The 25,798-nt window shown below is 42.3% G+C and overlaps 1 protein-coding gene across 1 annotated transcript in view; it reads left to right on the top strand.

The window, feature by feature from the left end:
- The window catches only part of BICDL1 (BICD family like cargo adaptor 1), an 86,439-nt gene that overhangs the window by 40,837 nt on the left and 19,804 nt on the right, over positions 1-25,798 (top strand). The window contains exons 3-7 of the mRNA XM_019506782.1: positions 14,101-14,217; positions 15,113-15,124; positions 17,039-17,185; positions 23,375-23,554; positions 24,280-24,498. Coding sequence (XP_019362327.1) covers positions 14,101-14,217; positions 15,113-15,124; positions 17,039-17,185; positions 23,375-23,554; positions 24,280-24,498 — 675 coding nt within the window. The remainder of the gene's footprint in view (positions 1-14,100; positions 14,218-15,112; positions 15,125-17,038; positions 17,186-23,374; positions 23,555-24,279; positions 24,499-25,798) is intronic.

Here is a 25,798-nt window from a genome sequence, read left to right on the forward strand (position 1 = left end):
CAGGAATTTGTGGCCATTATTCCTGGCTTTCCCCAAGGGTGCCCTGGTGAACAGTTGTTCACTGAGCCTTTGATGTATTCCCCTGATGTAGCAGTACTCTGCTACCAAGTCCCCTCTCAGCCTTCTCTTTTTCAAGCTGAAGAGTCCCAGGTCCCTCAGCCTTTCCTCATACAGCTTGCCATGCAAGTCTTTGATTATATGGGTGGCCCTTCTGTGGACTCTCTCGAGCTTTACCATGTCCTTGTTGAAGTGTGGCACCCAGGACTGGATACAGTACTCGAGCTGCAGTCTCACCAATGCTGAGTAAAGTGAGAGAATCACTTCCCTAGTTTTGCTGGAGATATATCAATTGATGTATGCCAGGGTATTCTTTGCTCTATTGGCTACAGCGTTGCACTGCTGGCTCATATTCATACTGTAGTCTATTTTTAACCCCAGGCCCTTTCATTCATGGTGCTGATCAGTTTGGTGCCGCCAAACCTGTAGATGTGTAGGGTTTTTTTAGTCCCCCCCACTGGACCAAGCACAGACCCCTGAGAGACACCACTGGCCACTCCTCGCCAAGATGGCACGGATCCATTCATTAGAACTCTCTGGAGCTCTTCAAGCTGCCAGGCTGTGTATTGGAAATCAGATCGGTGTTGGCTGATATGCCTCCTTAAAAATCGGCTATTGGTATCGGCACCAAATATCTCTTATCAGTGCACCTCTGCTAGATACCACTGAGTCCAGGAGCTCCATAGGGTTCTTCAAAGGGTTGGATTCTGATACAGATAACAAGAAGATCTAGAGGAACAACCATAAAAAATGGTGCTTAACAAATTTTGAGGAGAAACCTTGTGTTTCAGGGCATAAACCAGTTTCTAAGTGAGGGTACTTAGAAAATATTTCTGGACAGCTTGTCCTCTAACTGCCTATTGCCATGCATTTTTCACTTTTCTCTTAAGTATCCGGTACTGGCTACTGTTGTAGATAGACTGACTGGGTCTGATCTGATATGGAAATCTTCTCTTTCAATAAAAGGATACAGTGCAGGGAATGGTCTTTTCCTTTCCCGTGCTGCTCAGATCCCAGAACAAGTTGTCATATAAAAATCTGTGTAAATAAAATAGCCCATATCCTTGGTCACCTGATTCTGATGTTGCAGAGGGACTATAAAGCCACCATTATCAGGCATCTAGGCATTTCCCATGAAGCATACGTGACTCCTTAGGTGTTGTAAAGGTGGTGTCATTTAGTTATTCACCACCCTCCTGCTCCTGAGATGGGATATGGGGGGAAGAAAGGCTGTGCTACAGCAATCCTGTGTCAGTGATGTCAATGCGAACTACAGTCATTCAAGACTTGTTCTAGAGACTAAGATAACTAACAACTGCACTGTGGTATTGGGGACAGAAAAAATGCTAGTGGTATACATTCTTTCATTGACCATTTCTTGGTCAGTTTGAGCCCCAAAATATTGTTGGTTCTGGTTATTTAAACTAAATACACATATGAAATGGTGGCATTTGGGGCCTTCTGTGACAAGGGAGGAGATTCAAGAAAAAATCAACTTGAGGACAGTCATGGAAAGAACTAAAGAGGCAGGAAGGCAAGAAAAAGAGAGAAGAGAAGAAGAAAGGGGGAGAAGTGTGCAGAGAATATAGAAATTAATGATGAAAGCTGGGATCAGACAGAGATCAAACTCAAATGGAAATGCATGAAACTGTTACATTGAAAATATTATTTATTGTATTTTTCATAATTATATCAAGTAATATTTTAAAATAATAATTCTGGTATTGGATAACAAGGTCTTACCAACATATTGTGAACACATGTATGCCCTGGGGGAAGAAACCCATGCAGGTCTCCCTTGAAAGCAAAGAGAACTCCACTATTGTCACATGGTACAGATTTTAAGAAAAAGCATGCTCAAGAAAACCAGACCAATGGGTCATGCATAAGATGATGGACACATAAGTGAGTTGAAATCTTTATGTAAGAGGGCTGTAAATTAGGTTGTCACATTGTTTCCTAACATGATTCTGAAAGTCCATTATCCCACCCACACTACAAAAATGTGTGCTAGAACAGTGATGCACCAAATTGTGCACTGGCTCTTCTAGAATTAGTAGTGGAGGTAGGGCCTGCACTATTATAACTTGAATGCTGAGGGACTGGAAGAAAGTGTAAGTTATGCTATTTGATGTACTTCTGAATGGCCCTTACTTGGGCAGAGAGTGTTATGATATAGTATATTTACTACTCCTACCAAAGACTTGTGCACATACAAGAGAAGTATCAGTCACAGGAAAAATACCATTCAATAGAAACTGCTATGAGCAGTGTAAAAATTTCTGTTCCATCACTGATCACATTAACCTTCATTTTCACTTACTGGAGATCAGTGGTGGAAAAAATATTAATTTAACCACACTAATGGTACATCAGGTCCCACTTAAAGTCTTACTGAATCTCGCCATGTAGGCAGGAAGCCGTCCTTTTGTGGCTTTGGAGAGCCTACCATCAGATCCTCATCTACTGGGAAAGGACCAAGTCTTAACAGCTAGCTTTTTGAATGGGCATACAGAGGTGCATAGGACAGATGGCCTTCTCTGTAATCCCCACTTTGCTTGACTTTGTAATATTTTTTGTCTGAGATCTTGGACAATGTCTTTAGGCTGTATTCTCTATTGGTTTGAGTTTGCCTGAGTGGTGAATTTTTCTAATTAATAACTATAGAGAAAGCTAAACTGCTGGCCATGTTGCTTTTGGTAGTTCTCAGTTTTATACCTATTTGAAGCCCACCTGGTTTAGCCTTGGGTCTACTGAAAACCCTAAATATGTCATTTAGTTTCAGAGCTCACAGGTGTCCAGAAGCAGCGACCTTGGTACTAAAAAACCCAAAAGTTCAAAAGCACATTATATGCATCCTTCTGGAGCAGATCTCTGCTGTTACAAAACCATGTGGGAAAGGATCTTATATTAAGCCATAACAGATTGATCTACATTTTCAAACCTTGGCTGCAGGTACGAGTTAATTAGAGCATTGGTGAACCAAATTCACTGTGCAGAGCTAGCCACACAAGAGTCCCTGCTCACAGTATCATTTCAGTAGATTCTGATTTACGCCTACAATTACACTATCCCTAGCATTTGGCAGTAACATTTCTCCAGTGGTTCTTATTCCTCTGACTCAATTCTACCTCCCCTTCTGTCTTCTCCAACAAAACGCTTTATTAAAATACTTTACACAAATGTAAAATGACTTTGTCCAGCTCAGGTGATCACCCACCCTGTATTTCATTCCGTGTTCCTAATTTTACATAATGTCCTGCAACCCAGATAAAAAAAGAATAGTGAACTTTGCATGTATATGGAATAACGCACTGTGTGATTTTGATGGTGTTTGTTAAGCAGAAGCTTTATCCTTTTATTTTTCATATAGATTGTCCTTTTTGTTAATTTACTTGCTTTATTTTTGTTCTTTCTGAACATAGTTTTGTGTAGGACATAATTGAAAGTGCAGAAATATTAGCAAATATTCCAAAAACTGATCTTAGAAAGGATGGCTTTAAGAAACTCTCTTCAAAACCTCAACTGTGGGAGGACAAGCTTCCACAAAGAGTTCTGTGCTCTTGCTTCCATACTCCCACATCTTCCATAGACCTTATGTGATCTCATCTTGGGAAAATTTGTTTTAAAAAATTAGATAAAAAGCAACCATGGCAACACCAAGACCAGGCTTTCAAAACCACTCCAAACCTAGTGACCAGATTTTCAGAAGTGCTCAGTTCTTGGCACCCCCCCCAAGATGTGGTATTGAGTACTTTTGAGAATTCTGAGTATGTAGTTGTGTACTTACCTCTTACAATGAGCCTCATCTTGAATCTTGAAATAGTGATCCAGTTAAATGCAGTACCTTTAGCCTGTTCTAGAGAGTTGCTGCTGCTGTTTCTTTTTTATTATCTAAAGGGTGCTACTGAAATAGTTGGCATTTTAAAAACCAGTTCCCTGCCATGAAGGGCTTGGGGCTCAAGGGAATTATCCCATGTATATTAGTGGAGTTGTACACACAGATAACATTTTCTTGTTGGGTTAAATGTCTGCAATAATGTATGTGAATTAAATTTAGCAAAACAGAAGACTGAAGATTGGGTGAGGAGTATGATGGAAAAGATATGACCATGCAATTTCCAGCATCTCCATAGTGTATTCACCTTGTTACACATTTTGGGTTTTATTGTTTTAAATATATTTAACTCTATTTTATAAAGTGCCCAGAAGTTACTGTTAATAATACGTTATTAATACTCTTATTTGTTGATCCCTGACATTGTGCTCTATCTTGTGCCTAAGAGAAGGGAGAGGGAGACTATCTTCCCCCAAGGCTCCTATGGTCTAAACAGACTATTTCTTCCTGAAAGATATTAATAATTAAGATGCCTATAGACAAGCAGGGAGGCTGCTCTGATGCACAGTAATTCCAGCGTGCTTGATTAATCGAGTCTGCTAGGCTAAGTACACAGTCAAAAAGCCTGAGGCAGAATCAACCCTATTTTTGCAGGTTAGTCTAAGCTGCAAAGATTAAACTGAGAAACAACTGGACACACATTTACCTTTGATTCAGGTAATGCAGCCACGTGCCTACAGTGCCTCAGGCCAGAAGCTTGGGAGGCGGGGCACTAGAGCACAGCTCTCTGGCACTTCTTCCTGCTGCCCCCGAGGTCTCTGGGAATTGCAGTCCAGAATCATAGAAGCAGGACTCTGATGGGTTGCTCATCATTTCCTCTTCCTGCTTCCAGGTACCTCTGGGATTTGTAGTCCACAGTTATAGGCAGCAGTAATTTACAGTAAGTTTAGCAGGGCTGGGCAGCTCTGTACTCGGGGAGGGGGAGGGTGTTTAACCCCCCTCCCTGGCCTCATACCCCAGCCAGGGTTTGCCTGTGGGGGGAGGGCAATCTCTGCCTCTCTCTTCAAGCCCCACCCCCAGCACTTTTCTGCTGGAGCGGACAGCCCAGCCCAGGGCTGCAGAGCATGTTGGGATACTGGGGGGGATTTTGATTTAATTTGAATCAGGAAGGGATCTGAGACAAAAGTTTCATAAACTTGTTTGAGCCAAATCAGTTAAGTGATACTACATTCAACCAGGTTTATCTTAAACCAATTTCAGCCATTTTGAAACTGGTTTATGTGGACTGAACTTTTGTTACAAGTTTAAACCAGTTTCTGATTACTTAAACCAGTTTATGTGTAACTTCCGTCCTTAGCCCTGGAATGTGGCAATTACCACACTCCAGCAGCCTCCTGCACCTCATGCATCAGCATCCCTGTTCTTCAAAATGTCAGCAGGGGCACTTTATCCTTTCTAATTAAAGTGCCCCCCCCAGCACATATATAAACACCAGGATTATATCTGGAAGTTGTCAAAAACATACATGGAAAAGCATTTGAATGTCAGGTATGTACAGACAGTAGATTTCTAAAAGCTTGTAATATGAACTTATCTGCCAGTTGAATTCAATAGTAAGCACCATTTCAGGGTACTGGGGAGAATGAAAAAAGCAGTGGCTGAGCAGGGAATGTTGCAATGATTTGATCACCAAAATAGTTAAGAGCAGCAGGATACTTTTCATTTTAAACTAGAGGGCTTTGATTTTTTTAAGGTATTCTCTATAATTGTAATGTACTGTTGTGTGAACTATCCTATTACGTGTTAGGTGGTGGTATCAGACTCTTTCTTGTTTCTTTTTTTTTAATTTGTGACTTCATTCAATGTGAGTCATTAATAGAGCTTTCCCATTAGCCCAAGGAGACAGTCCTGAGTTGTATGTTAATTTTAAGTTAGTCTTGTTTTGTGACCAAATTCAGTAACACACTTTTACAGAGATAGGAGACTGGGTAGAGATGCACCTTATAGACTAACTGAGTCAAAGATGCATAAGCTTTCATGAGCAAGTGCTCTTTAACCCAGGCTATTGGTAATGAAAGTTTAAAAAAAAAATCTTATCAGCGGTCAGGCTTCAAGTTTCAGAAAAACTTGAACATTTTTAAAAAATGAATGTAAGAATCAATGTTACTCTAGAATTAGACTTGGAGATAAATTAATGGGAATTTGACTTGGTGGATAGTTGACTTAATAACTTCTATATCAGAGTGGGCAAAATGTGGCCCACGAGGCCAGTCTATCTGGCCCGCGGGGTCCCTAAAAAATTTAGAAAATCAATATTTATCTGCCCCTGGCTGCCTGTCATGAGGCCCTTGATGGCTTGCCAAAACTCAGTAAGTGGCCCTCCACCTGAAATAATTGCCCACCCCTGTTCTATATCCAGTTTAAAACTGTCTAGTCTTTTCTTCTCTCTTATTCTAAAAGTTTTTCTCCTCTACAGTTATGGGAACTTCTCTTTCAAATTGTACTCATTGGTTTCTTAAAGATTATTAGCCAGATATGCAAAAACAGCTGCTGAAGTCATGTCTGCATATTTGGTATATATCTGTTTGAAAGTGGAAACATGCTTTTTGACATCCCAACTTACCTAGTTTGCAAGCACAGACACATTCGCGCATTGGCAGCTCAAAAAGACGGGGCAGTAATCCTGGGTCATCTAATGGATTTACTTTTTGTTTATGATTAATAAATAATATCTAGACTGAAGTTTATACTAATCTTAGAAATAACATCCTGTACTTTATGGGAGAGAATGATAGAGTTCACTCCCCATTTCACAACTGTGTGCTGGTAGCCACACATTAAAGATGCCCTACATAGCTTCATGTTCTTGTTTATTATTTATGTTAAAGGACTAGATGTCAGGATCTTTTAAGCTTTCAGTAGTCACTTGCTTTGGATCTGTCATTGTGTCTCATTTCTAGGCACAGGCACTTTGAGAAGGGGTAGAGGTAGTTTTTGGATATCCAAATGCAAAATCTCTTGGTTAGAGTTCTGTATATTTCCTCCCTGTTGCATTTTAATATATATGCATGTAATAACTTGACAATGGAGACTTGAATCTCCTGAATTCTGTATCCTGGAATGGGAACTGAGAGTTCAGAGCATGTTTCTGAACAAGATTTCTAATATCTCACATTTTTTATCCATACTGATTTCTGTTCCTTAAAAACTGTTTTCAGTTAATCAGTAAAAAGAGTTTAAGATGTGATCAAACATCGCATTCAGTTTGAAATATTAAGTTTATGATTTTCTGCTTTCAGAGATGTCTGGCTGTTGAAAAAGGTACATGCATGCCTTGCTTATTAGACAAAGGTTTTAACTGTAGAAACTTTTCATTCTGATCTTATGAGTGTCTTGATCTCCTGTAGGCTCATCATTCAGTCATATCATTTCAAATTCAGTCCAGATGAAAAAACTGAAGAAATTTAAGGGTCTACCTTCAACATCCTGGTGCTCAGGTATCATAATTTTCTAATGAAGCATGCTAGTGCTTGTTACAAATAATTGGAATCAAATTCTCATCACACCGAAATCAGCAGTGGAATTACAATCTGACTCTCAAGGCATAAGACTCCTATTTGTTCCCATTTTCTGTATGGAGTAACTGAGGCATAGAGAAATTAAATGATTTCCTCAACATTGCATAACATGTAGAAAAGCTATCAGCAGAATTAAGATAACCTTTCTGTTAACACTAGACCCATATCACTCTTATTATCTTCTAAAAACAAAGAATAAGTTTTCAACCCTTGAATGCTAATTTTGTTTGATTTCCCCCCCCCCCCATTATAATATATTGGAGGCATTTTGAATTTGAAATCAAAACTGAATTGTCTGATCAATTCTTCAGAACTTCATGACATCTTTCATGTGTGGAACAAGCACGTGTAGAAGAGCAAAACAGGCACTACTGTGCTCTGATGAATATTAGATGTCCTCTAGGTTTATTCTGTCCTGTAACTGGATTTTTAGTGATGTTTTATTATAATACATAAATGGGACAGCCCTCTGTTGACTTCACTAGGAGCAAGACTGAGTTATCTTTTTACATGTAGCATTTTCCTCTTTGGCTAAGCCGCATATTAAATTCAAAGTTTAAATAAGTTCAACGGAGAAACTGGTACTTAAACACCCACTGCAATGTGTGAACAGTGAGCTGTACACCCATTTATTAAGCCATTATTTTCAGTTAACTAATCCTTCTTAGCCAGTAGTATGTAGCCATTCACAAGTCTCTCTTTGACGGTTAGTTCATATTCCACTTGTGAGCAGCCAGTAAAATGTGCAATTCTGGATGATGAATTCACCTATGATACTGAGATTAGGTTTACCACTGAAATTATCCAAGTTAGCAATACTTGTTGAAAAACAAAATGTTAGACCACTGCTTTATACTGAGATTTGCCTTGTAAAGCAGTTATTAAATGTCTTTCAAGTTTACTGAGAAAATATAGATGCCATGTTTAGTCCATAGCAGGTAGCCTGGAGGGGTCAAAGGTATGGGAAATACTTTTTAAAATCATCCAGACACCATAATTAGTGGTCTCTTGATCATCTACTTTCCATGTTTTGTTTTTACTGTTTAGTAGCACAGCAAAAATACATCATCAGTATTGAAAGGGCATATCTAAGAGCACATTATCCAGTACCAATGGCTTGTTTAACTTGAAAAATCTAAATTAAAAAACATTAAAAAGTCCTGGGTTAAAGAGTACGCTCCTCCCCTGAGTGAGCTGTTGATCTTTAAGAGGGGGAATCCACTGTCTCTCATCTTTCTTCAAAGAAAGGGGAAGCAAACTTAGAATTGGTAATTTATACTTCCTTTCCCCAAAGGACTAAAGAGAGCTGAGATTGAAGTTGTTCACTTGACTCCTAGAGGTTATAAGGAAAAGGGCACTGAAGAAGCACTGTGTGGTTCTTTATTCCATTTCGTCAAAAGCAATGAGAAAAATAGCAGGACTTGTGAGAGAGGCTTTCATTTCCTTCTCTGCATCTAACCTTGAGGGCCAATGACAACCTCCAGAACTAGGCAAACCTCTAAGGAAGCTCTGGAAGAAATGTGGTGGAGGCTTTCTCTCCCCTTTTGTGAAGACTTGAGAAAGGAAACAGTAGAAAGATGGGAGCCCTGCTTGGATAAGCACAAGATCAATACTTGTGGACTCTGGGTAACATTTTCAAAATTACTTGAGTAATTTAGGTGGTTAAGTCCTGTTGATTTACCCCACACTGGGAGGAGTGGTAGATATCCTGGAGGGTAGGAGCTAGGATTCAGAGAGACATAGACAAACTGGAGGATTGGACCAAAAGAAATCTCATGAGGTTCAAAAAGGACACATGCAAATTCCTGCACTTGGGATGGAACAGTCCCATGCACCAGAACAGGCTGGGGACCTACTGGCTGAGCAGCAGCTCTGCAGCAAAGGACCTGGGGGGTCCAGTAAGCTGAATACGAGCCAGCAGTGTGCCCTTATTGTGAAGAAGGCTAATGATGACATACTGGGCAGCATTAGTAGGAGTGTTGCCAGCAGGTCAGGGGAAGTGATTATTCCCCTCTCTTTGTCACTGGTGAGGGAGGCCACATGTGGAGTAGTGTGACCAACTTTGGGTTCCCCACTACGAAAAGGATGTAGACAAATTGGAGGGAGTCCAGCAGAGGGCAATGAAATTGGTTATGGTGCTGGGGCACGTGACTTATGAGGAGAGGGTGAGGGAACTGGGCTTATTTAGCCTGTAGAAGAGGAGACTGAGAGGGGATTTAATAACAGTCTTCAACTACCTGGAGGTGGTTCTGAAGAGGATGGAGCTGGACTATTTTCAGTGGTGGCAGATGACAGAACAAGGAGCAATGGTCTCAAATTGCAGCAAGGGACGCTTAGGTTAGACATGAGGGAAAACTTTCTCATAGAGCTTGTAACTTGATTCATTATAAAAACACAAGGAAATATTGCGATCATCTTGTCTGACTTCCCATTAAGCTAGTTTTTAATCCATTTAATGTGTGCCAGGTTGGGGTTTTTTTATATTGTTCTAGTTTTTTAATCATGATGTTGTGCAGTACAGATTCCTTAGAAAGTCTATCTTGTTTGAAGAGCATTCAGCAATCAGGGAAGAAGAAAAGTCAGAAAAAAACTAACGAAGCTATTTTCTTCTGTTTTACTACTTTTTTTCAGTCTGGAGGAAATGGAGTGGCTTGCTCAGCTGAGGGTTGTGATTTGTTGAGATATGCACATTTAAGGATCATTTTGAAACAGTTGTACCTTAATCCCCATGTCCATTTTTAGGATATTTGGGGCCTTGCCACTAGGGCTGTGTGAAGCTTCGGTCCCTGATTTGATTCAACAGACTTGGCCCAATTCAATGGCCAAATCTGCAGATCCGAAATGAATCTGAGGACCCTTCAATCTCTCCGAATCAAATCAGAGCCCTCTGAATCAATTCAGAGATTTGGGCATAGACACAGCTTTACATGTTTTTTTACATACCTCTAGGTAGCAGGTGGCTCGTGAATGCTGCGATGCTGGGGCACATGGAGTCTCCTACAGAAGCCCAGGGGGCTCCCCAGGGTGCTCTGCTGCAGGTCCGGAAGTGGACCAGAAGCACTTCTGGTCTAGCTCCAGGTCTGCTGAGGAGCCCAATGGGGGGCCCCCTCACACCCTTCTGGCTCAGCGACTGGTGCCTCCTGGGTCTGGGGCGGCACCCAAGATCCTCCACGGCTGATTGCCGAGCCGAGGGGGTGGGTCGCGGGCCGGACCCCTGCGTGCTCCCTAGTGGACCCAGAAGTGGACCATTTCCAGGTTCACCACCGAGCACGTGGAGGGCCCCCCCCCACACTCCTGTGGGATGCTTCCTCTGCCCCTGCATCCCAGCGTTCGCAAACCGCACGTCAGGAGGGACATGGAGAACCCAGAGAGGGTCCAGAGGAGGCCACTTATATGGTTGGGGGCCTCCGTGGCCAGCCCTATGAGAAAAGGCTGAGGGACCTGAATCTTTTCAGTCTCCGCAAGAGGAGACTGAGGGGGGATCTTGTGGCTGCCTACAACCTTATCAGGGGCCAGCAGCAGGGACTCGGGAAAGTCTGTTCACCAGGGCCCCCCTTGGAGTCACCAGGAACAATGGCCACAAGCTGAGGGAGGATAGGTTTAGGTTAGATATTAGGAAGAACTGCTTCACTTTAAGGGTGGCCAGAGCCTGAAATAGGCTTCCCAGAGAGGTGGTGCTCTCACCTTCCCTGGAAATCTTCAAAAGGAGACTGGATAGGCACCTGGCTGGGGTCTTATGACCCCTGCCATCCCCAGTGCTCCTTCCTGCCCATGGCAGGGGGTTGGACTAGATGATCTGTCCAGGTCCCTTCCCACTCATTGATTCTATGATTTTATGGTACCTTGTGGTATGTAGAGAAAACTTTTAAAGCTGTGTCTGTTTGAATTGCTGATTCTCCGAATCAGCATCAAATCTTTAAATTTGGATTCAGCTGAATCGAATTGGGGGCAGCGATCCAAATCCACGAATCGAATCACTGCCCCTGATTCGGGCTGAATCTGAATCCGAATCAATTGGGCCCGCTTCGCACACCCCTACGCGCAACGTGTTCAAATTAAAGCTGGCTAGAAACCCGCTATAGAGTTGTTATACATTTTCAGGCACTAAATTTGTAGCTGGCTGGCCCTTATAGCTGGGTAGTCCCTTTATGATGTAATAATTACTTTGCACATGTGGCTGCTTTAAATTTATTGCACAATTAACCAGTTAATTGTGTACTGTATGAAACATGGAGTAGATGCCTTAGATTGAAGCTGAACATTTCTTATGTTGGTAAGAAATGGTAGAATAATGTTCATGTTTTTCTCTGTCCAGCTTGACAGCATTGCTTCCTTTGACTGTATGTCAGATTGGCAACACTTCATCATAACAGACTATGCTGCCACTGCATGCAAAGGTTTGCTGTAGCATTTTTTCATTTGCACTGAACCCCAGAGGTGTAATAAAGCAGCCAGGCACCCAGGGTAGTGGGATGCATGGAGCAGTGGCAATTTCTGCCTGCTGCCATACCCCCAACATTAAAGCAGAGCTGTAGCAGCAGCAGTTAGTTTTGCACTCCTTTTTCACCACACATCCCCTCTCCAAGCCAGCGCTCAGGGTTGCTACCCTGGTTATGCCTTCACTCAACCCTCAGACAAAAATGACTGGTGGAGCCGCCTAATCATCAGTTACTCCCCAACTGCCCTCCACTCTGAATACAAGGAATATCTGCTGAACCCAGCAAGCTGTAGCCTTTCCATGCAGCATAGCCATGGCAGAACTTTGCATACAAGTGCAGCGGTGTAAATTCCTACTCATCAGAAGAGCAGCAGCATTTTCAGAGCTGGACCTGTCACTGATTGATAGGGGAAACAAACAGGATTTAAGGAGCTGGCAGGAAATTCCACCCTGTTTTTTAGCGGCAATCCCTCTTTGGATTAAGGAGCAAGGACTGAGACAGTGGCACTAGCATGATGTTTGCTGACAGAACTGAATGGTTATACTGATTTTGTCACTCCAGTGATTCCTGAGGGAATTCCTCTTTCCACAAAAAGGAGGTCTTCACCCCAAAATCTTTAAGTCAGGACCCCATTATTAGCAAGTTCAGCCCCAACCTGACATGGCACTGTGCCCACAGAGCAGAAAGTCAGGATTGCTTTTGCTGTCTCTTATACCATTGCTACCCACCAATTAACCTATGTGGGGAGAGGGGATGTTTTGTTCTCTTGGTTTTTTTCTGTATAGGTGTAATGGAAGTCACAACCCTATCAAACAGACCATCCAATTGTGATACGTAACAAGGAGTTTTTAATAAGAGTCACATGTTTATAATCTTATGTGTATTTATGTAAAAGTCAGACACCAAACCATCTACAGAGCATTTAAGTAGAAATAAGTTTTGTTTTTTTTTAAATGTTGCTGAATCCCTCCCGTTGAAAGATCTGTTACAAATCCAGTCTGACTGGAAATGTACAGCTACTCCTTGCTTAACGTCATAGTTACGTTCTTGAAAATTCAACTTTAAGCGAAACGATGGTAAACAAATCCAATTACGTCACAGTATTTACCTGCTAGCAGGTGGCAGCCAAACAACGTTATAACTGAACATTGCGCGACTTTAAACGAGTATGTTCTGTAATAGATCAGCGACGTAATAACAAAACAACATTAACCAGGACGACATTAAGTCAGGAGTACTTGTATCTGGCTGGCAGGCTGTCCTGTAACTGTTCTCATGACCAGTGCGTGCCCCCAGCGGCTGGGGGGGCACAGCTGCACTGGTGGCAGCAGGAACCTGGTGGTGGTGAGCAGGGAGCTCCCGCAGACACCGCCGGCACTGTTGACGGGGGGGTTGGAAGGTGGCAAGCACCAACCAGGAGTCAGCGATCACCCGCAGGTGCCTCTGGCAGCGTCGGCAGCAGCCAGGGGCGACCAGAAGTGCTTCTGGCCCACTTCCGGGTCTGCTGCCGAGCGTGCTGGGGATCCCCCCGTGCTTCTGTGGGACGCCCCGTGCACCCCAGCATCGCAGCATTCATGAGCCCCTGCTCCCTAGACGTATGCAGAAAAACCATTTAAAGCTGTCTCTGTGTCCGAGTCAATTCAGAGGGTTCTGATTCAATTTGGAGAGATTAAAGGGTCCTCTCATTCGATTTGGATTCGGAGATTTGGCCACCGAATCAGGCCAGGTATCCGCCAAATCGAATCAGGGAACAAAGCTTTGCACAGCTATACCTACTGAGCTATACCTCTTTTCTAGCCAATATAAGCAGATACAGATGAGGCAAATTGGGCAGCTGCTGTTGAAGATTAGCCCAAGCACCTGTATGGAATAAAGGTTGTAAAAAATACAATATTTTGATACTGGGGAAAGCTGTGGGTTATATTCAATTGACTGCCCTCTATCCCTGCAGGAAAAGAGACACTTGAATTGCTATAGTAGAAATTTACATGGGATTAATTCTGGGTTGGTTTGCAATCTTTTTGGCTTGCACTGAGTTAAGAATTTGCTGGGAAATAAAATTAATTTACAGCTCACTCTTACATACACTTCTCCCTTCCAAAAGAGATTTTACAACTTGTATTTTTCTACTTTTTTCTGCCCTATGTTGTTTACTCTGAGGTAATTTCAGTTGGCTTCCTCTCTGCAGGCATCGGAAGTGGAGAGACAGCTCTCTATGCAGGTCCATACTCTTCGAGAAGACTTCCGGGAGAAAAGCTCCTCAACCAACCAACATATAGTACGGCTTGAGAGTCTCCAAGCTGAGGTGAGTTGGCTGCCCATCATGGTTTAATAGCAAGTAAGCAAGTATGTTTTGGTTTAATCTTCTATAATAAACCCCTTTGAACTGGGGACACAAAACCAAAAGGTTAATAGTCATGTTTTGTGCCAGTAAGATGAAGGAATACTAGTGGGAGGGCAGAGAGAGCTTTAGTTCATTGGGTTGGCCACCTATGTTTCCTTTTTAGTTGATGTCCCTTGCTTCCACTAACAGTGACACAGGGATCATATCTCTTATTTTGCAAATAGATTCTTTTGAGCTACTGTACCAAACAGTGTTGGTCAAATAAGTGCCCCTCAGTTTACCCTCTTTAAGATGCTGACTTTTGTCATACATCTATGCCTGTTCTCACAAAAACATGTTTTGCAATAAGTATGGGCTCTTTCTCTGAGCGGTAAATGGAAGATGTCCCCTGCTATATCACACCAACTGTGTGAATGTTCCGAATTAAAGGGTTAATATGATGGGATAGAAAACACTGCTCCCCTACCTTCTTACCAATTGTAGTGAAAGTTTACCTTCATCTTTCAATTTACTTACACCAGTGTCTAAAGGAAATTCTTACCAGGAAGATGTGGCAATCTTCCAGGAGCCCAATATTGTTACCTTCCTATGGACCACTCCCAAATGCATTGGAGCAGGGGTTGTTTTGTAATGTCTGTCTTGTTCTGCATGGTTTAGAAGAAAGCAGGAAATCTCCTTTGCTGAGGGGAGGCCCCTTGTAGTTTAGCTCTGATATGTAAGCAGGTTTGTTCCTTTCCCCTTTGATTTAGGCTAGACTGGTTGTAAGAACTTTTTCCTAAAGTCTGTCAATTTCTTCTTTCCTCCCTGCCCCTTTTCCCATTTTCCTTTTCTTCCCTTTCCCCTTTGTGCGGAGCAGCAAGTCCTTGAAGTAAGTACAGATGCTTTGATTGGCATTTGACTGCATATCTGTTACCATCACTGTGCATGCCTCACCTGTTAAGTTCCTTCTTGTCTTGTGCTTTTTAGATCATCCATTCCTCCTTACACTTCTACCCCTGGCGAGAGGCCTAGAGGAGAGTTGTATTTTTATATAGCCATTCACAGAGTGTTCATTACTGAATTTGATAATTAAAGCTAACTTTAAAATACAGTCCTTCTCTATGATATATGTTTATTTCTGCTGCATCTCTTCTCACTGGCATGCCGAAGTAACAATAGTAATGGAAAGAAAGATCCTAGAAATCATTACTCATATAAAAATAGTATGTACAGGTGAGATTCTATTGATGAAATAGCATAGATATATTTAGTTTTTATTGCATTCTTTCATCTCTATAAATATTTAACTCCTCTGGGCAAATTCGGTGTTTATTATTTCTCCAAGACAGCTGACTGTCTAGTTAATCTGTGTCCAGAGACTATCCATACATTATGGGCATAATCATAAGGAAGACTTGGAAGGTAATCAGAAAGCAGATATCTGGGAGTCTGGAGGACAGTTAGCAAATAATGCAGGTGTACTGGAGAAGACCTAGAGAGCAATAAGATGTGGGGGTTCCAAAGGAGAGAGCTGAGATGGCCATAAAATGGATAAACAGAGCCTAAAATGTCTTATAGGGTATTTAGGATATGGGTCAGTGAGGCCTAAGAGGGCATCCAAAAAGGGCAGAAGTCACAGAATGGGACGAGCTGCTGAAAAGAGATAATAGATTAATCAAGGAGCTGCAAAGGAGATTTGAAAAGATCCTTTTGCCTATTCCCCAAGCTCTGGAGTGCTTTGAAAAAACCTGGGAGCAGCTAAGGGGCAGAGCGCTAGACAAGCTGAGGAAACCATGGGAAATGGCTAAGGTAGGCCACTTTTGATGGTAGGAGCAGAGCAGGAATTGCTGGGAGATTTGGAGGCTTGCAAGCATAATAAGAGAGCAAATGGGAGTGTTGGGTAGTTAGTGAAACACCAAGCATGCCAATATCCTGGGGAGGCGTAGAGAATGATCACATGGGTAGAAAACGAGATTGGGACATGTCTCCTTTTTCTTGGTTAAAGAGTTGTGACCTTGATCAGTGCTGATTCATCCTATACATGGCTCCTTGCTAAATGAATTGCAAAGGTTTAGACTTGGCACATTGTCCCTCTGCACCTGAAAATGCTGCACTTGATAATTAAAAACTTGAATCTATTTTTAAAATAAGTGATTGTTGGAAGACTTGCAAAAAAAAAAAGACTGTTTTGTACAAATGATTAAGAGTAAAATTATATCCTGTTGAGAAATTGTCAAATTCAACATGTAACAAACTGCTGCTTCCCTGCCATCCACAAAGGGCATAGCAGCTGTGTCATTGTGTGCATGCACACTTGCTCCCTCCCTCCAGGGAATTCCAAGAAATAATTGGGAATTCCAATATTAGGTTATTCAGGGAACAGGCTAATAATAAACCTGGTTTGAGTAACAACCTTCTTACATTCTTGCATGTTTGATTTGTGTGGGTGAAATCTTGGAGAATGGTTGGGTGGAGCTATGCTCTACTTTATCTCTTAGGAAATTCCAGAGAATGCAATGGTCTGTCTTCTGTCATTCCTTTGCTCTGTATTTGCCTGGCAGTGCACATTCCAGCTACTTAAGGTCTTCTTTCACACTCCAGCCCCTGCCATTTTATGGCTGGAGGAGTTATCTTTCAGCCTCTTCCTAAGTTACATATAAGGGTAAAGTCTCTCTAGGTACAGAATAGATAGGAACTCTGCTTTTCGCTTTGATTTTCTTGCCTTGTTGTGAATTTTATTTTCAAGCCTGGAACACTACTACAGTTTTCTCTTTCTTTCTCTCTCTCTCTCTCTCTTTCTCAGATTAAAATGCTTACTGATAGGAAGAGGGAGCTTGAGCATCGCCTTAGTGCCATGATGGAGGAAAATGATTTGCTTCAGGGAACTGTGGAGGAACTGCAAGATCGAGTCCTGATCCTGGAGCGACAAAGCCATGAAAAGGATATGCAGGTGAGGGAACAGGAACTAGAAAGAGCTGATCAAAATATGATTAAAGGACAGGTTCTGAGGAAGGTCCTCCCTAAATCTCCAGTCTCTTGATTGGGGATTTGAAGATCAGAAAATATGAGTAAAATGACTCCTAGAAGACAAACAAGGAAGCAGAGATAACATTTGGTGACTCTGACAAAGGAATCTAAAAGAAAGGAAGAATTCTTATAACAGTGAGATGGGAGAATAGACATTTTAGAACGGAGGTGGAGGAGAGAGCAGTGGATGCTATATACCTTGACTTTAGCAAGGATTTTCATGATCTCCCATGAAATTCTCATTAGCAAGCTAAGGAAATACAGATGAAATGAATGTACTGTAGAATGGATATATAACTGGTTGGATCATTATACTCAATGGTTTGGTGTCTAGCTGGGAGGAGGTATTTAGTGGGGTTCCCCAGAGTCTGTCTTGGGTATTGTCTAATATCCTTATTAATGACTGGGGAGGATGGAATTGAGAATACTGTTAGAAAAATTTCAAATGACATCTAGTTGGGTGAAGTTTTAGACACTGGAGGGTAGGGCTAGGATTCAAAATGACTTTGATTTTGGACTATTTTTCTAGTTTATTAATCAAATGGAAATTCAATAAGGAAAAGTGTACTTGGGATAGAATAGTCACATGCACAAATAAAGACTTGAGGAGACTGGCTAGGCTTCAGTACTGCAGATAAGGACCTTATGGTCTACTGTGAATATGAGCTGAATATGAGTCAGCACTGTAAAAGCTAAAAGAAATAGGAATTTTTAGTGTGGAGAAGAGAAGACTGAGGTAAGATTTGATAATAGTCATCAGATACCTGAAGGGCTGGCTATAATGAAAGATGGAGATGGACTGTTTCCTTTGGCCACAGGGGACAGGACAAGGATCAGTGATCTTAAATTATAGCAAGGGAATTTAGGCAGCATATTAGAAAGAACTTTTTCACTATGAAGGTGGTTAAGCATTAGAACTGTCTACCTAGAGATGTTGTGGATTAAAAACAGATTAGATAGACACTTTACTGTGATGGTTTAGTCAGGAATGATCCTGCCTTGAGCAGCAGGTTGGACTAGAAAACTGCCTGAGGTCTCTTCCAACCCCATTTTTCTATGATTTTCTGATATTGTAGGTTCAGGAATTTGAGTGCATTTCTCCTTTTCTCTCTTATGGGACTGACTTTGTGAAAGGGCCCTCTTAGATTCCTTTTAGTCAGAATATGGTAATAAATATGGGGCTGGTTACTGTTCAAAAGGTTTGCAAAACAGGCCCATCGATTCTTAGCATAGCTTAGTAAATGTTACTGTTAAGATGTTATTGAACAATTTGGCCTGTCGGTGTTTCAGGAATGTTTCTGAGCAAAGAGTGGTAATATTTTATGGCTTATGTTCTCAGCTCACCTCACCCTCTTCTGGTTTGTGTCCATATTGGATATTTTTACTCTTTGGCAGTTAGCTCCCATGCTCTCTACTGGTTTGTGGGTCATAAGAATAAAGGCTGCCTCTACATGTTTGGGGGGGGCTTTTAATTAGAAAGGTTCCTGGAGAGCCGCTCTAATTAAAATGCCTCACCATTACATATATTAAGTCCCTGCATGTTTAAAAATGGACACGAGGTGCTTTATCTAAACCTCATCTGATGGGATTTAGATAAAGTGCCTCTGTGGCCATTTTAAAACATGTGGAAGCTGATACATGTGATGGTGAGGCCCCGCTGAAGAGTTCTGTTGAGAACATGGAGCAGACTTAATTAACTGAGTCTGCTCCAACACGTTCTAATTAGAATACGAGCCAGCACGTGTATAGGCAGCCAAAGGGACTACTACTAAAACAGACTGACAGGTATGGGTAACAAGCTAGAGGGACCTGCCTGGTCCTTCAAAAGAAAGTATAAAATCACCCTACGTGGGATGCATCTATTTAGTCCACTGTTGTATCACAGTAGCCAAAAGGAGGACTTTTTCCTGAGACCCTGCTTTGGAAACTGAAAGCTTGTTTACTCCGTTCTACCACTGTCTCCATGCAAATTTGAGGAATTACATCTAGGGAATTCAGTCTGCATTGGTCCATGGCCTCTCTGCTACATAGTTTCCCACCTAGATGGCCAATTACCATAAGCTGTGTTGGTGGCTCTGCAGATTGGACAAATTTCAGGTAGGAACTTGAGTGAGACCTAGACATTCATTGTATGTAAATGTAGGTATCAAAGTATAATAATGTTCTGTAACTAACCTGATCTGGATTTGAATTGGTGAGCCAAAGATGAAAGACTGTACCTGCTACTTTTCCCATGAGCTATCCAACTTGCAGGCCTTTATAAAGTAATTCTAATTAATGTAACTTACTCCTACACATAAGAGTCTAATCAAGTTCTGAAATTTATTTACTGCCATATCTTGCAGAAGTATATTCACAAACTCATTTCTGCAAGATGCTATTTAATATCTATTTTAATATTCAGTTAAAACATTTTAAATACCTGTGTTTTGACTTTTTAATTTCAGCAAATGCCTTCAATTTACTCTACAATGGGAGAAAATTAAATAGAAGATTCCCACTTCCTTCTCTGTAGTTTTCAATATTTATAAAGCTATCCTATATTGCTTCTCCTTTACAAATTGCATACTCCTAGCCCTCTTCATCTTTTCATATTTAGATCCTATATCCATCATATCATACCTTTAATTCTGTTGCCTTCCATGGGGTCTTTTCTGATAACTTTCTTGAGATGACAAGACCAGTGCAGAATGCAGTGTTCAAGGTAGAGGGCATACCTGCGTTGGATACACTTCATACTTCCTGTCTTATCAAAACTCCAAATATGGTACCAATGTGTACACGTTTCAATTTTAAGAAAGCAGATTGGAGAGGCTTTCCTGAAGACCCCGATAAAAAAGTAACACATCGAACCAGTCTCAGCTGCCATCTTTGTGAATACCTTGGGTAAAACTTCCAAGAGGTATATACTAGGGCTGTGCAAAGCTTTGGTCACTGACTTAATTCAGAGGAGATTTCCGAACCTGAATTGAATCAGGAAACCGATTAATCTGTCCAAATCAAATCAGAAGCCTAAGTAATATACCAGGATTTATTCCCATCCTAACATCTGAATACAAAAAATACCAGCAAACGTGTCTTCTGACAAAGTTTCAAAGAGATCCTGTTGTGGCAGGGACAGTCCTAACTAACAAGCTCCAAGAAGAAAGGCCATGGAAATGGAAAGAATTGATCAAAGGAATAGATATAACTATGGGTGACTGGTGCCTCCCAGGTCTGTGGGGGGCATGACCAAGGGGTGGGGTCCCCCAGCGGCCAGCTGGCAACTGGGAGTGTCCCCCAGCGGCTGGTCGCCAAGTGTGCTGGTGGAGTCAATTTCAGGGGGGGGCACTAGCAGTCTCCATGCTCCACTACCAGCCAGAGCACTCGCTGTCAGGGGGGCACCAGCGATCTTAGGGGGGCATATAACCCACACTAGTAAGAAAGCATGGTCAATCATTCGCAAGCTGAGTAATGACCCAAAGAAGGTACAGCAATACCACAATATCACAGCTAACCAGGTGGCTCACCAGCTTCAGTTCGATGGTAAAGCTCCGAATAAACAGCCTAAAATATGGATTAGACAGCAAACTGTTCTGGAGGAAAATCATTTTAGCACATCCTACACAATGGATGAACTCGATGGTGGAATAAGTCACTTGAAAAATGGCAGAGCAGCTGGACTTGTTGACATATGCACGTAGCAGATCAAGCACTTTGGTCCTACAACCAAGTTATGGGTATTGCACCTTTCTGAACAGTTGTTCATCAACCCTTAGACTGCCTAAACTGTGAAAACAAGCCCAGGTAATAGCTCTATTAAAGCTGCAGAAGGATGCCTCTGGCCCAGAGAACTTCAGGTTGGTATCACTCCTGTGCCATCTTTATAAACTTTATGAACATTTTATTCTCAATCACCTCTCACCTCACATTGAACAACATCTAATACCAGAACAAGCTGTATTCAGACCAGGGAAGTCCTGCACTGGCCAAATACTAAACATCACCCAGCATATAGAAAATGGATTTGGGTGCTGGACTCAGTGATCTTCCGAGGTCCCTTCCAGCCCTAATGTCTATGAAATCTATGAAAAACTAGGAAATGAAAAGGATGATAACAGGTGCTGTATTTGTAGACCTATCAGTGGCATATGACACAGTCACCCACAAAACCTGCTTGCCAAACTCTACGATATGACTCATGACTACCACCTAGTGCAGCTCATCCAATCTCTTCTGGAGAACAGGCATTTTTACATAGAACTGTGCAAGAAATGGAGATGCTGAAGATGACAACAAAATGGCCTCTCACAGGGCAGCATGCTAGCATCAGTCCTCTTTAACATATATATCAACGATCAACCCATACAGAGCAAGATGAGGAGCTTCATATATGCTTATAATCTATGCATCATGTTGCAAGAGAAGGATTTTGCCACTGTCAAGAGTAGACTGACATGTCCATTGGCACCCTCTCATATTATTGCAAGAAGAACCAGCTTTCTCCCAACCCAACCAAGGTGCGGGTTGCAGCCTTTCACCTACTACACCATACAGAAGCCAAGCTTACTTTCAAAGCGCATGTATGAAAGACAGAAGAGAAAGTTGGCACCCACAACAACATGCTTTGAAATCTGGTCACCTTGAAGTGGGGAGAGAACCCAGCTACATTACGAACCACTGCTATTTCCTTGGGTTACTGCACTGCAGAGTATGCGTGTTCAGTATGGGAGTGATCAGTTCATGCCAAGAATCTACTCTATGGTCACGCAGAAGTAACAAAATGGCTTAAAGTGCAAAAGAGTATTTTGACCAGTGTTGCACCTTTGGACACAACAGCTGACAGGGCACAACTGAAGTTATGGAAGGAAAGATTATGTATAATCAGATGCCCCAATCAGGACCTAGAGCCCCAGAAGGACCTTCTCAGGGTGCCTGATACAGACTGGTCAGCATGGCAATACCTGTGCATGCAAACTGGAAGTTCAAAAACAAACATGATCAAATGGGGCTACTCTACTGACACACGTGCATGCAAGTGCATGCAAGTGCAGACCATAGAGCACCTGCTTGCTTGGTGACTCCTTGGTGATACCTATACAAGGAGGACCTTGCTGCAGCAACAGAAAGAGCCATTGCTTGTTAACGATTCTGGAAAAACATCTAGTTATGACAAGGACATGAGAAGATGCTTCTTGCTATCCCAGACTTTAGTATAGATTAGTATCTGTTTTCACCACCACTTACACTAACTCTTCCAAGTTAGCTTCTAAGGAAAAAAGACCCAGCTAATTTGAAACTTTCCAGTGTGTACAGATAAATTAAAATGTTATTTTTTTTTAGTGTGCATCACCTCTAATGTACTTGTCTGCATTGAATTTCCTTATGCTTACTAGAAATTTGTTGCACCAAATACTGACTTATTTGATTTTCCATCAGTGTTTTAAAAAAAAAAAAAAAAGACCCAATAAGTTTGCATTACTTTGTTTATCAGTGACCAGCTTGTTTTCATATATATACTTTGTAATTAACAGTTCACTTTTTTAACTAATTGTTTGTTGGTTTGTTCAGCCTCTCATAATTACAAATAAACTCCAGTTTTTCAAAAATATCTTGATGGATACCTGTAATGTTAAGATAACTGGAGTTTCAAATTGATAAAATTGTTGTTTTTCTGAATTTTGGTGGTAGTTGATGTGAATCTTGGGTGATTGTGGTTCAGATGATCAGGGATCACCCTCTGAAACCCAAAGGCTTGTATGATATTTTTTTTCCTTTTTTAAATTCAGTTGTTGGTATGTCATCTAATTATCTAGTTTTCTTAGCTGTGTTTGGAATAGTTCCTCATAATTTGCCTTAGCTTTCCATAACCTGCTGATTTTGTTTTTCCCATATTTTGAACCCCATTCATCACTAAGTCGAGTAGAGAATACATTTCTAGTAATGAAATTCTGATTTAGATTTAGAAACTCAACAGACGAGCAAAGACTTCCAGCGTGCCTAGAAACCCTCTTTCTTGACTCCCCTTACTTCCATCAAGGTCCTTTACAAGCTGAGTTCCATCCAATATTCAGTCACTTTCACAAACCTTTTTTTTCCTTCTGGTTTATATTACTCGATTTCCCTTTGTAAGCTGCACCAAAGTCAGATGGAGCTCCAGGAAGTTCGGTTGTCCTATCGACAGCTCCAAGGGAAGGTAGAAGAGCTTAGTGAAGAGAGAAGTTTGCAAAGCTTCAATACAACCAGCACATCCCTGCTATCTGAGATCGAGCAGAGTATGGAAGCAGAGGAACTGGAACAAGAGAGAGAGCAGGTATGAATGCTTCTGCCCACTGGGGAAGAACATAAATCTTTGTAATATGTGCAGAGTATGATTTTATAGATATCAACTCAAGCACAGCTAGCAGCTGGAAAGCTTGACAGACAAGTGCAATCTGTAAGGAATTGCACCTCGTCTTCCCCAAAGCTGCTAAAATGTCTGTTTCAAAAACTAAAAAGATGCAGCCTGTTGTGCAAATCCACATCTTATTCATCTAACACTACTTTTTCACTGCGCTGCATCAATATGTATGTGTGTGCCTCTATAAATTTGTCTAAAGATACAGAGGCATGCTAGCTAGAAGAGAGAGTAAAAGATGTCCTGCTAATGCACACTGCAAAGTTCATTTGAAAAGCATATACTCCAGATGGAAAGTGCAAGGGATATGACTTTCCTAGGTACAGCGATATCATGATCCACTAGTACAGTACTAGACCGGGAGTTAGGAAATCTGGATTCTATTGCCATCTCCTACACTGATCCCCACATAAACTTGGGCAATGTGTGTCACCTCTCCTTATTAGTTTCAAGTCTATACACTTGAGAGGAGATTTAGAAATCTACGTGCACTACATGATACATACTTATTTTTCATGTATATGCTATCTGAAATAGGGTGCATTTTCTAGCAAACAGGTCTGATCACAACCTGGGAGCCTATAGTCGATCAAATCTGCATCCATGATGTCATGGATTAATGTAATACTCTCTTGTTCCAGCTGAGACTGCAGCTCTGGGAAGCCTATTGCCAAGTCAGATATCTTTGCTCTCATCTCCGAGGAAATGACAGCGCAGACTCTGCAGTCTCTACAGACTCCTCCATGGATGAATCTTCAGAAACCTCATCAGCCAAAGATGTCCCAGCTGGCAGTCTACGTGCTGCTCTCAGTGAGCTGAAAAGACTAATACAAAATGTTCTGGATGGGACAGATTCCACGGTAAGTCAGTAGTCTAAAGGAGTATTTTTGCTGTAACTGTTCATGCAAGGCAAGGTGCTTTAGTTTGGTATAGATGGATTACTTTTAAATGCTTATTCTTTGGGTATTCAGAAATCCTTCTGTGTAGCCTTTCAAGCTGGGACAGCTTGGTACAAAATCTATTTCCCACAGTCCAATATATTGTTCAGAGGCCAGTAGTGACATGTGCCAACCCAAACGATTTAAACTGAGGTCAGCACCATACTGCCCACAGGCTATCTGGCCTGCAGAACTTGTGGGGCTGTGCCTGTGTCCAGGCCAGGGCTGGAGAAGCTTCCAACTGAGCCTGTGCTGCTTTTGCTTCTCCCTGCTCTCCCGGCTCTGGTCTAGCAGAGGCTGAGTGGCTTTGGTGGTGTGCACAGGGGACGCGTAGGGGGGGCACACGTGTGTGTGTGTCCCGAGATTGCTGGTGCCCCCTCTGAGTGAGCACTCTGGCTGGCAGGGGGGGCATGGAGAGCAGTAATGCCCCCCCTGAAATTGGTTCTGCTGGTGGCACATCAGCAGCAGAAGTGCTGGGGGTGGAAGTGCTGGCACTTGCACAACTGCCATGCCGCTGGTGCACTCGGTACTGGCCGCTGGGGGACCCATCTCCCCTGGTCATGCCCTGCTGGTGCCCCGCAAACTCAGGAGGCACCAGTCGCCCATGGTGGCGTGTCAGCAGCAGGGGTCTTTTCCCATGTCCACACTGGGGCCAGGCAGCTAGGAGCTTTGCCCATGCCACCACTGCTTTCCTCAGCCTCCCTGCTTCCCAGCTGTGGCATGGGTGCAGCTTCCAGTCCATGAGGAGCTATGACAGGGCCAAACAGTTGCAAATGTGTCTGTGCTGCTGCCACTTCTCCTCCTCCTGTTTCCCCACCCAACTGTAGTGTGGGCACAGCTTCCAACTACTGGGCAGCCACGCTGAGGTCAGGTATCTTTCAGCTGTGCCCATGCTGCAGTGGGGTGGGGGTGTGGAGGGGAGGACTGGGGAGAAGGGGCAGTGTGAATGTTTTTTTTCCAGTTCCCTGGCCTTGGCTCAGCTCCCTACAAGCTAGAAGTTGCATTTGCTCTGCAGTCAAGGAGTGAGAGCTAGGGGAAAGGATGGCAGTACAGGCATAGTTCCCAGCTGCCTGGCCCCAGTACAGACATGGAGAAGGCTTTCTGGCACTGATGCTCTGCCAAAATCACTCGGCTTGCCCTGGACCAGAGCCAGGTTGTTCTAGGCCATGGCTAGGAGCAAGTTGCTGGTCCTGGATTTGAAGCTAGCAATTATTAGCCCCCC

Source organism: Gavialis gangeticus, unplaced genomic scaffold (genome assembly GCF_001723915.1).
Source record: "Gavialis gangeticus isolate Ggan-Ray unplaced genomic scaffold, GavGan_comp1, whole genome shotgun sequence".
Taxonomy (NCBI): Eukaryota; Metazoa; Chordata; order Crocodylia; family Gavialidae; genus Gavialis; species Gavialis gangeticus.